The 13,275-nt window shown below is 42.2% G+C and overlaps 1 protein-coding gene across 1 annotated transcript in view; it reads right to left on the reverse strand.

The window, feature by feature from the left end:
- LOC126419148 (serine protease gd-like) overlaps window positions 1-13,275 on the reverse strand; it is a 309,601-nt gene that overhangs the window by 79,439 nt on the left and 216,887 nt on the right. Inside the window, exon 2 of the mRNA XM_050086257.1 lies at window positions 729-915. Within this exon, the coding sequence (XP_049942214.1) occupies window positions 729-915 (187 nt within the window). The remainder of the gene's footprint in view (window positions 1-728; window positions 916-13,275) is intronic.

The raw sequence follows: 13,275 nt of genomic DNA on the forward strand, positions 1-13,275 counted from the left end.
CAGAAGTTTTCATATGTAAAACATGTTTTTGTATGTGAGAGTCCTCCTCCTGCCACTTGTTGAGTAGACTTACTTTATCCAATTACATTATCTTGTAGAAACTGATATTTCTGTTGTCAAACTTAATACCACTGGCACATTTGTCTTTCACTTTATGACAAAAACCAAGTAGCAATCAAAGCTGTCTTGTGAAAGCCAGTGGCACAGCCCCAAAAGTTGGAAATCAATTTCGTTTATCGCTAAGATTACTAACACCATTTTGTGGAATCAAAAAGGGATTCTTATTTATTACCTCCAAAGTAAGCATACTACTTAAGATTCCTTGGTCAACTGGTGATATCAGTTTTTAAAATAAATTTTTGATGCACCTGGCTACAAGTTATTTGGAAATAAGGCACTGAGAAATTTGAAGAATAAATTCTTGAAACATCAATCGTTATCAAATTTGGTATGCACTAATTACCACAGTTACAAAGAATTTTAGACTGGAAAACATTTGGAATCCAGTGAACAAGTTATGGGAGCTGCAGATAGGTATCTTTCAGATCCTACAGAACTGCCTACAGAATAGAAACTATCTCAAAAACTGAATTCATTTGTGACCTAAAATAGTCTGTCACTACCATGTGGCTACATATTCTTGTTGGCCTTTCACATGCTATTATGCAGCCATTGCTGATCCTTATCCTGTGAAGGGATTGCGAAAACAGAGTGGTATTTGTACGTACACTGGGCAGTGCTGCCTTGAGGTAGAGCTCTGTGACGACCTTCATTGGCAGCCCGTTGGGGGCAGGGACCCGCACCAGCCCCGACCAGTAGCCATCTGCGCCTTGCAGGTAGCGGAAGGCATCTGGACATGGAGAGTTGGGCACCTCCAGAGTGGCCGTCATCACCACCAAGCCCAGCAGGCACATCCTGACAACACAAGCACCAGTCGTGAATGGGCTGTACTACGAAATGTTATTTCAGATGCAGTCATGTTTTGATTATCATATCGTTACAGCAGAGCAACAGAGTATTATAAACCAACTGCCAGAGATAGCTGTATTGTTCCTTTGAAAGGCATTACAGAAATTGCCATGACCATATAGATTATCTTGGCAAATATACTGAAACTTTCTGGCATGTTAAAACTGTGTGACAGACTAACCTTTGATCTTTGCCTTTCATGGGCAATTTCTGTACCATCTGAGCTATCCAAGAATGACACAAATTACACTCACAGCTTTGCTTCAGACAGTGCCTCTCTCCTACCTTTCTGGAAACTGTCCCCCCACCCCCGCTCTGCTGTGACTAAGCTGTTTCTGTCTATATCCTTCCCTCCAGGAGTTCTAGCCCCTCAAATTATCCAGACCTACTGTGAAGTTTGAGAGGTAGGAGATGCCTACTGTTCTGAAGCAAAGCTGTAAGAGCAGGTTGCAAGTCAGGCTATGAACAGTTCAATTGATAGAGCCCTTGCCCACGAAAGGCCAAAGTCAAGATAGAGTCCTGGCCTGGAACAGTTTTAATCTGCAGCTTCTCACTGCCCAAGTTACCTCTAATTTCAGAATTACTTTACAATTATTTTACAGCGTAACTGATAGAAGCTAGAACATTTTAGTTTACATATTGGAATTACCTTCCAAAGAATAAATTTTTACATGCATTGGATTTTTAAAAAAAATACCATGAAACATTTTAGATAGAAATTCTAAGGTTTTGGTGCCATGAAGACCAAAAGAATCTGTGAACACAGATTTAACAGGAGCAGCAAGAGGGAGCCTCCTGCATTACTCACATCCTCTTACCACAAATGCCAAAGTCCTCAAATTCTGTGGACATTTTCAACTAGTACCTAGTACATGGTACTAGATTAGTAGTGCCAGATCACTATGAACATCTTTGTTTGCAGATGGTTTAATTGAAACCAACCATTAAGTAGAAACAAGAAATGATTTAGACTGTCAGAAGCTTAGTAGTTAATAGACATGAAACAGGTGATCAAATAAGTCATAAAATTTTTCTTGACATGTTTTATGACTGTTTCTTCCTGGAGTCACCATATGGTGTGCTGAAATTCATTTATCCAATGCCTTATCTAACACATACAGACAAAACTGTGATGACTAGAGAAAAATTTAAGTCAAAGACTCAGTTTCTATGCTAGATGATAAACAGCACAACAATGCAGTGGCATGAAGCTGTATTGGTGCATTTGGTACGGTATTAACAAAAGATGTGCTTATGGCAATGTGTTCACATTGCCAACTTTTACAGACTGTAATTTAGTCAGGAATATATTACGTGTGTACATGTGCACAGATGAACATGAGATCCAACGATAGCACTAATGAATGTTCACCCCAAAACAAGAGAAACTGAAACTATGGAGAATTTTCAATTAGAGGCCTTTTTTACTTCCAATGATTCGCATTTTAGGACTAAAAAGCACTCTCAAGAAATGTGATTGCGTGCATGTTCCATATGAGCATGAGCTACTCTATGTAGTTTCAAGTGACAAAATTTGTGAATGGCAATTTAAATATCAGTACCTGTTCAACTATGAAGATTTTAGTTTTTCCATTACTTCCCTGACTCGCATAATGTAAATTGCCGAACGATTCACTTTAAATATCCACTTAGAGATCGTTCCCAAATCTAAACTTGCACTCTGCCACTCCTGACCTCGATGAAAAGTTACAATGGCTTTTTCTATGTAATGGATTAGTTGACTTTCGGAGGTGTCCAAGTAATTTTCAGGTGATTGAACTGAATATTTACTATATATGTTACAAAGTCAAAGATTTTATTCATTTGGAGTGTCTTCATCTACCTCTCAACATCCGATCTGAATGTATGCAAGGCTACTTAAGGTCGTGCGGGGTCTCTACAATGATCACCTGCGAGCCTCCTATTCAGCAGCAATAATCATTGCTCGAAACTAATTATATCACTACCCTCCAACATACGAACTTGCTGTATAATAAGTTTCTTTCCCACTAACGTAAGTACCGACAGATCCTATGCGCTTTGTTTTTTGGCTGTTATCTTACTAACACAGTAAGCAGTGATGATACAAACAACCCATGGTAATTGACTTATTAGTTCAATTCTGATTCGTAGTTAAGTGTCAATCCGTGTTGTGTGCCTTCCCCAGTTATGAATTTGTTAAAACGATGTCTTGGCTATGCTGTAGGGTGTCAAGACCTTCAGATCTCTATTCGATCATAGGTAGCCTAGTTCCAAGATTGTTCTGCTGGTCGACCTCGTTGTGTTTCTCAGGCACTTTTTTAGACACTGGTGGCATGGTGGTTCAGTATACAAGTAAGAAGCATCAAACTACAGACTTTAAGAGCCTGTGATTTTCTTTGCCATTTTTCGCTTCTTTCACACCTAGCAGTGAAATTTAACACCAAAAATGTCACGGTGCAGCGGGATTCGGCATATTCGCTACATTGCAGGTACCGGTATCCACAGTCGTCAGCCAGAAAGTCGGAAGGAGGCCACGGCACACCACCGCCAAATGCCTAGAGACGAACGAAGGTGTTCAAAGCTTGCGTTGGTAACAGCTTAACCATTTTTATGTTGGATATGCGTTTCTTCAGTTGTGTTTTATAGAAATAGCGACAGAAAGACCATCTGTACATTACAACACACACTTACAGATTTCAACAATTACACCCTTCCATAGATTTAATCAATCACCCCATTCTGATGAAACACGCAAAAATGTGTATATACGAAAAGAGGGTTAGGTAGTTTTCCGTCTCTATAATTAGCATCTTTTGTATCAGCCCTTTCCTAAAGAATCTGCCCCTCCCCATACAATACCATCATCTTCCATCGCTTCCTCCACACTAGGTCAGCGGTTCCCCTTTTTTTTTACTCCTTCGCTCCACAGACTTTGTAACATTTAGTTAATAATGTATTTATAGTACGACTATTTAGGTACTCTTGGAATTTAGCACAATGAAAGTAGACAATTTTGTATAAAAGCACAAAACTTTGCTCTACAGTATTAATTTATGTCGTTAACAGGTGACTATTGTGGTCAAAGATAATACAATATTGGTGAACTGTTGGAACAGGTGTTGAACATTGATTAATGTATCCTTGATAACTATACAGTCTGGTGGTCTTAAACCAATTAACAAAATAATATTTTTAGAAAAATTACAATTTTGTGCTTTTCATTTGTAACTACAAAGTTCTATCAAGAAGCGACGAAGAATCAGTAAACTACATCTACATTTCTTCAAAATTCAACTAGAACGTTTTTCGAGAATGCTTAGCTTCAACTGTGCCGTCTGAACACGTTTCGTGAACGAAAGTAAATTCTGAAGGTTGCACTTTTTTATGTCTTAATTACTCCGAATGAATACTATGGCTGATGGGAGGTCCGTGTACCATTACAAGAAAGCTAACACGGATCGTATAATAATAAAGACGACTAGCAAAAGCAGCTATTTGCGAAAAGTGGGAGATACCGTTACAAATCGTGTGTCCAGCAAACGTTTTTTAATGTTATTTCAATCATGTTGGAAATCTTCAAAATTGTAATTATATTCTCAAATGCAGAGAAGCAGCACAGTTTTCGATCCAATCACTTATGAAGTGACCGCAACGTTTTTGATTTTTACGCAAAACAAATCTCTCCATCACAAAAAATATTGTGGAGCAATGGCTACTTAGAATGTGTGTGCGCAAACCGACCAAGTGACATTCATGTATTTATTTAGATCCCATAAATCCAGTGCAGCGAGACATTTGCATGGATGTAGAACGTGTCAGATTATTACGAATTATATATAATATACATACAAAAAAAAACCTTTACAAGAGGAAATGTAGGTATAAAAGAAAATACACGATGTGTATAGTCAAAATTATGCTTAAAAAACTGAGAATGTAGATTTTAATAGCTACATAAAAGACATAGTAATGTTGACAATGATTCCAACTACTGTAATGCATAGGAGTACATCAGATTTGATTAAAAGAAAAACTCACAGTTAACGCAACTGACATTCTTCAAGCGAATAAGTGGAATTGTCCAGTTGGTAGTGTGTGAGCTGCTGTTTAAATTTGGTGGACTCGTGGTTTCAGCGATGGTGAGAGAGCACTGAACACCTTGCAGCTCATGTAGTGGACTCCTTTTTATACAATACTAAGGCTTTTAATTCATAATGGAGGTCCATCTTCCTCCTGGTTTTGTGGATATTGTATGAATCATTGGTTTTGTACAGTTGCTCATTTTTACCAATGAAACACTATAGAGAGTAGACTTACTGACATGCATTTGTCAGTATTCCTAATTTTCTAAAAGAGTTTCTACAAGAATATCTAGACTGGACTCCGCTCATTATCTTAACAACTGTGTTTTGAGCAATGAATACTTTTTTTGGAAAGCCTGATTACCCCAGAAAACTATGCCATACAAGAATAGTGCATGGAAGTAACTAAAATAAGCAGTTTTTGTGGTGTCTCGGTCATAGACTGTGGAAATCACACGAATAGCAAAGGTTGCTGTGATGAGCTTTTTGAGAAGTTGTAAAACATGTTCAGGCCATTTTAAGTTGCTGTCAATGTATACGTTAACAAACTTTTATGACTCAAATTGTAGTAACTCACAACCATTCCATTTAATACGTTCTTGATCCTCCACTTTTTTACGTAGTTGTAAATGATAAACCGGGGTCTTGTTAACATTTAGTGGTAACCTATTATTTTCAAACCAATTAAGTACTTCATTAAAGACAATATTGGCAGATTCCCCACGATGAGTTCTTGTTTTCAGCAAGTGGAAAAAGATAATCGTTGTTCTAGATTATAATAATTCTAATTCCGTACTTACAGGCATTTGCTAGACCGGTCAAATATCGGTTCTCTGATCGTCAGTAGTTTTACACCAATGGCGTCCGGAAATTAGATACTCCAATTTCAGATTGAGTCAGCAGTCCACATAATGTCTGTCTGTCTGTCTGTCCGTCTGTCTCTCTTCAAATACCGGAGGTAAACAACTTCGTGCTCAGTATATTATTTCTAATTCTTCACTACATAAATCACATCGTCCAATTAGGTCACAATGTTTCAAAAATTAGTCAATCTGACAAACCAAGCGCGTTTCAAAAACTGTTGTCTGTTTACATGGCAGCGCGACAAATGCACTCCTGGAAATTGAAATAAGAACACCGTGAATTCATTGTCCCAGGAAAGGGAAACTTTATTGACACATTCCTGGGGTCAGATACATCACATGATCACACTGACAGAACCACAGGCACATAGACACAGGCAACAGAGCATGCACAATGTCGGCACTAATACAGTGTACATCCACCTTTCGCAGCAATGCAGGCTGCTATTCTCCCATGGAGACGATCGTAGAGATGCTGGATGTAGTCCTGTGGAACGGCTTGCCATGCCATTTCCACCTTGCGCCTCAGTTGGACCAGCGTTCGTGCTGGACGTGCAGACCGCGTGAGACGACGCTTCATCCAGTCCCAAACATGCTCAATGGGTACAGATCCGGAGATCTTGCTGGCCAGGGTAGTTGACTTACACCTTCTAGAGCACGTTGGGTGGCACGGGATACACGCGGACGTGCATTGTCCTGTTGGAACAGCAAGTTCCCTTGCCGGTCTAGGAATGGTAGAACGATGGGTTCGATGACGGTTTGGATGTACCGTGCACTATTCAGTGTCCCCTCGACGATCACCAGTGGTGTACGGCCAGTGTAGGAGATCGCTCCCCACACCATGATGCCGGGTGTTGGCCCTGTGTGCCTCGGTCGTATGCAGTCCTGATTGTGACGCTCACCTGCACGGCGCCAAACACGCATACAACCATCATTGGCACCAAGGCAGAAGCGACTCTCATCGCTGAAGACGACACGTCTCCATTCGTCCCTCCATTCACGCCTGTCGCGACACCACTGGAGGCGGGCTGCACGATGTTGGGGCGTGAGCGGAAGACGGCCTAACGGTGTGCGGGACCGTAGCCCAGCTTCATGGAGACGGTTGCGAATGGTCCTCGCCGATACCCCAGGAGCAACAGTGTCCCTAATTTGCTGGGAAGTGGCGGTGCGGTCCCCTACGGCACTGCGTAGGATCCTACGGTCTTGGCGTGCATCCGTGCGTCGCTGCGGTCCGGTCCCAGGTCGACGGGCACGTGCACCTTCCGCCGACCACTGGCGACAACATCGATGTACTGTGGAGACCTCACGCCCCACGTGTTGCGCAATTCGGCGGTACGTCCACCCGGCCTCCCGCATGCCCACTATACGCCCTCGCTCAAAGTCCGTCAACTGCACATACGGTTCACGTCCATGCTGTCGCGGCATGCTACCAGTGTTAAAGACTGCGATGGAGCTCCGTATGCCACGGCAAACTGGCTGACACTGACGGCGGCGGTGCACAAATGCTGCGCAGCTAGCGCCATTCGACGGCCAACACCGCGGTTCCTGGTGAGTCCGCTGTGCCGTGCGTGTGATCATTGCTTGTACAGCCCTCTCGCAGTGTCCGGAGCAAGTATGGTGGGTCTGACACACCGGTGTCAATGTGTTCTTTTTTCAATTTCCAGGAGTGTAGATTGTGGGATTGTGGATTAGGATATTCGCTAGCTAGAACCGCATTTCCAGAATCGATGTGTGTGTGTTTACATCTGGATTGACAGGTGTATGAGAAAGATCGTACGCATAACAATTTCCAATCCTGTATCAAGTATGATCCTGAGTGAAGGATTGTACGCGAAATATAATTTTGGGATTTTTAGCTTCTAAGCGAGAACCAACTCTGCACACATCATTAGGTTGGTATCAAGCTATTATTACGCGGTGCACAACAGTGAACTAGGCTCACGTGAAGGTTTTTAGTCCAGTGTACGAACTAAGAACGTCTTCCGATACACACGCAGCCAGTACGGTTCACTGTAGCGCTGCGTGTCCATTACAGTTCGGTTTAATAGTTACATATTTAATTAACAATGGATTTCCGCTAAGTGCTTTCTATAGTGTAAGATTTCGCATTACACGTGGCTATGTCAGCAGTTGTGCTGTGAACGGTTTGATAGTAATTCTCTGCTCTTCGTGTTTTAGCTCGGTACGTAGCACGCGCAATTTATTAAGCAGGTGGAATGTCAACTCACAATGAAGAGAATGTGCAGAGTTTCTACGTCAAAGAGAAAAAAAGATGCTAAGAGGTAAGAAATCTCAGCACAGGCTTCAACAATATCTCACTGCATGGGAGGTCTTGAATCTGGCTGACATAATGACAATGTCTGTAATTGGGAAAACGGAGCTAACTTCTATGAGAAACTGAATGAAGCCATAGTAAAACAATATTCCATCAGAAAATGTCATTAGATTTGGCTCATATGGTGCAAATGCTGTGGTGGGGAAGCACAATTCAGTAGCCATCGAGTACAAGTGCTTCTTCGTGGAATCGTATTAACAGAATCATTTGTCCTTCAACGCACTTGTGTGGTAATAGTAGTTGCAATGCACTTTCTAGTCGTCGGGAGGAACTTGCAACAGATGGACAGTATATATTTACTTAAAACTAAGCTGCAAACGGCAGTGTCAGCAAGCTCAGTTTCAAAAGTGTATGCAGCTTAAAGCAAATAAAACACTAAATCCAGCGCAAACTCTGCGTTCACTTATTTCTGTTGTCGAACGAATGCTGGAGAAACGGAATCCATTAATTTTATTTTTATTAATCAACGGGCAGAGGTAAGGTTAAGTCCAAATAGATACTAAACTTCCAGAATGAGATTTTCACTCTGCAGCGGAGTGTGCGCTGATATGAAACTTCCTGGCAGATTAAAACTGTGTGCCCGACCGAGACTCGAACTCGGGACCTTTGCCTTTCGCGGGCAAGTGCTCTGCTATCTGAGCTACCGAAGCACGACTCACGCCCGGTACTCACAGCTTTACTTCTGCCAGTATCTCGTCTCCTACTTTCCAAACTTTACAGAAGCTCGCAGGAGAGCAGAAGTAAAGCTGTGAGTACGGGGCGTGAATCGTGCTTCGGTAGCTCAGATGGTAGAGCACTTGCCCCCGAAAGGCAAAGGTCCCGAGTTCGAGTCTCGATCGGGCACACAGTTTTAATCTGCCAGGAAGTTTCAGATACTAAACTTGTTCCGTGATCCATTTATGAAAGTATTTTCAGTTTATAAAGTGGATTTCGCCCGAATCCAATCATCAAAAGTTGCAGTGCTAAACTTAAAGAAACAGAAGGAAAAAAATCTTTTGAAGACTTCCGCTGACCTACATCATGAAACAGGTGTTTGTTTACAAAGAATCTCTGGAGACTGCAGAGAGAGAGAGAGAGAGAGAGGGAGAGGGAGACTGCAGAGAGAGAGAGAGAGAGAGAGAGAGAGAGAGAGAGAGAGGGAGACTGCAGAGAGAGAGAGAGAGAGAGAGAGAGAGAGAGAGAGAGAGAGAGGTGTATCAAAAAGAATCATCCCATTTAAAAAATAGTAGCTATTGTGTTAGTTGATGTTTGCGCGTGGACAACGTACTGTAGGAAAGAGCAAGCTCTCGAGTTTTACATGGGGCATCGCCACACTGGTATCTGAAAGTGCAAAAAATTACTGAACGATGGATCGGTCGCTCTGGACCAAATGATTCAGCTTTATATTACTGCCCTCCAAGGTCACCGGACCTGACTGTATGTGATTATTTCTTGTGGGGGTTACCAACAACAATGAATGAACTGATATCGCATAACAGCAGCTGTGGAAGCTGTAAATCGAGACATGCTCGCTGCAGTGTGTAAAAAATTTGAATACCGCATTGACATATGCCGTGCATCTCAAGCGGTACATGTTTAACACCTATGAAGAGGCATGAAGAAAAATAAACTTCCCGTTCATCAAAATACAAAATTCATTGTGTATGTTTATTAGTTGCAGAAATATAGACGTGCCAAATCGGACGATTCTTTTTGATAAGCCGTGTATATTTCCAGCTGGACTAGTCTCATCCGATGGTGTGCATTTATGTGTTTTAACGAACAAACTTGGCAGTACTATCACTTACGCATTCCACAGAGGATCACAATCGAATATCCTGCTAAGATGAAAATCATTACTGCCAGATGATTGTAAGCTGTTTGCTTGTTACGGTCGCCGCCCTAATCGTCAATTATCGACGTTATTTAATGGGAGGAGGAACAGAGATTAAACATCCCCAATTTCAAAATTTTCAATATTATTCTTTAAAATTAATATCCTTTCTTAATTTCTGTTTTCAGCAAGATAGTCCGAATGAAAACGAAGGTGAGAAACCAGCTATATTCTACAATGAATGGAACTCTTCTGGCACCACAGTGTATCAGATGGTCGGCAGGAATGTAGGCGGCAGTCGCCGAACCAAGTCTGTGATTTGAAAGAATGGCCATTGCTTATCTTTATCCATCGAAGGATGTAGCTTAACTTAAGTTTCCAGCTATGTCAGACGATTCTATTGTGAACAGACAGCGAATAGATTCCTCCAGACAAGTGCAAACAGCTTTAACAGACATTTTTATTTTGTTAAAGTGTTTTAATGTTTGTGACTATGGAACATAGGCCAATTAATACTATCAGCGCAGGCCGATATATAGTAGGTGCGCAGAGACTGGAAAGTAAAAATGTATCGTATTTTCAATGGCAGTCTGACATTCTTTTGGTGGGTTGTATGATCCACTTGCAGTGGCATCTTAGCAACAATGGTTTACGTACCACCAAGAAGCGATTTTGAGGAGTCTTGTTTATACGAAATGCCGTTTTGAACCCCATGTTGACGTAGTGTATACCGGTGTATTAGTACCGTGACGCTGAGCAGAGTGAGCACACCGGCATAAAGTATGCGTACGGGTTCAACAGAAGCACGGATGTCCACTTTAAAACAGTGTGTGAAACACGGTAGACAGGAATTAGAGAAACACAAAACTCTACCGCAGAAACACTAAATTAATTAGATAATCTTTCAGATTAATTCAAAAGAACAGGTATCAAATTTGGTGACTTATTTTAGTGGTGCCCGCCGCGGTGGCCGTGCGGTTCTGGCGCTGCAGTCCGGAACCGCGGGACTGCTACGGTCGCAGGTTCGAATCCTGCCTCGGGCATGGGTGTGTGTGATGTCCTTAGGTTAGTTAGGTTTAAGTAGTTCTAAGTTCTAGGGGACTTATGGCCTAAGATGTTGAGTCCCATAGTGCTCAGAGCCATTTGAACCATTTTATTTTAGTGGTCTACCTAGCTTGGTGCGAGCGTACACCAACAAACTATATTTAGGCGAATTTTGCGAAAAGTTTAAATCAAAGAATCGCCATAGACGACACTGTGGCTAAGTTCGTAATAATGCAGAGCAAACCAGTGTGGAACAAAACATGTACATAAAATTCGTGCGCAGATTTATAACACATGGAAAGTGATTAAAACTGAAGGATCCCAAATGTGTTCAAATTAGAGAACGACGTATTATTTGCAGCATCTTACAAATACTGCACCGACATGTGTAAATAATACTACCCAGTATTTCCAGTTTAAAATTAATGTCGTTACTAATTTTAAACGGTTAATTTTCTCTAAGCAGTGCGACCCCCGTTAAAGCGGGCCTTTACCTTGTACGACACGGGTAAATCTCCTCTGGGTTGTTGTCCGCAATACCAGCTGAGAAAGCCTATAAGTTCTACTTAGTGGTGAAAGCAGGAATCTGGCATTGCAACATTTGGCGTTAGACAATGAGTCCACTATCATATCTGATTGAATTAAAGAATTCGTCAAAACTTCACAAAAATGTACTGAAAAATGACAAACATGCTAGAAAAATTACGGAAGGAAACACAAAACAGAATCGCGAAAACAACGCTAAGTGACCTACACTGAAGAGCCGAAGACACTGGTACACCTGCCTCATATCGTGTAGGGCCCCCGCGAGCACGTGCAAGTGCCGCAAGACGACGTGGTATGGACTCGACTAGTGTCTGAAGTAGTGCTGGAGGGAACTGACACCATGAATCCTGCAGAGCTTTCCATAAATACGCTAGAGTATGAGAGGGTGGAGATCTCTTCTGAACAGCCCATTGCAAGGCATCCCAGAGTCCCTCAATAATCTTCATATCCGGGGAGCTTGCTGTCCAGCGGAAACGTTTAAACTCAGGAGTTTTTGTTCCTGGAGCCACGCTGTACCAATTCTGGACGTGTGGGGTGTCGCATTGTCACGCTGGAATTGCCCAAGTCCGTCGGAATGCACAAAGGACATGAATGGATGGAGGTGGTCAGGCAGAATGCTTACGTACGTGTCACCTGTCAGATTCGTATCTAGACGTATCACGGGTTCCATATCACTAACTGCATACGCCTAATAATATTACACAGCCTCGACCAGCTTGAACAGGCCCTTCTGACATGCAGGGTCCTTGGTTTCATGAGGTTGTCTCCTACCCGTAGAACTGAAACGAGACTCGTCCGACCGGCAACATGTTTCTAGTCATCAACAGTCCAATATCGGTGTTGACTGGTCCAAGCGAGGCGTATAGCTTAGTGTCGTGTGGTCCCCAAGGGTACACGAGATGCCTTCGGCTCCGAAAGCCCTTATCGATGAAAGTTACTTTGAATTGCTCGCACGCTGACACTTTTTGATGCCCCAGCATTGAAATCTGCAGCAATTTGCGGAAGGATTGCATTTCTGTCACGTTGAAAGATTCTCTTCAGTCGTCGTTGGTTCCGTTCTTGCATGATCTTTTTCCGGCCGCAGTGATGTCTGAGATGTTTTACCGAATTCCCGATAATCACGGTACACGCGTGAAATGATCGTATGGGAAAATCCCCACTGTTTTGCTACTTTGGAGACGCTGTGTCCCATCACGCGTGCGCCGACTATAGCACCACGTTCAAAGTCAAAACTTGATAACCTGCCATTGTAGCAGCAGTAACCCATCTAATAACTGTGCCAGACACTTGCTGTCTTACACAGGCCTTGCCAACCGCAGCGCCGTATTCCGCCTGTTTACGTATCTCGGTATTTGAATACGCATGCCTATACCAGTTTCTTCGGCGCTTCAGGATAGATCACTAGCCGTAATCCACATGAATAATTGAATAATTAATACAGAAGTCTAGTATCTGGTTGTTTGTTTCGTTTAGCGGCCTACCACGATCTAAGGCATCAATCTATACACATCTGCTCATTTGTCTTATACACAGTGACCGCAGCACGCCAAGTAGCCAGTCAGCGACACTTGAATACGATGAATTTGAACAATGTTATTTACAATTACTGATTTCTTACATTGTTTATATAAAAGCGAGCGT

Source organism: Schistocerca serialis, chromosome 9, assembly GCF_023864345.2.
Source record: "Schistocerca serialis cubense isolate TAMUIC-IGC-003099 chromosome 9, iqSchSeri2.2, whole genome shotgun sequence".
Lineage (NCBI taxonomy): Eukaryota > Metazoa > Arthropoda > Insecta > Orthoptera > Acrididae > Schistocerca > Schistocerca serialis.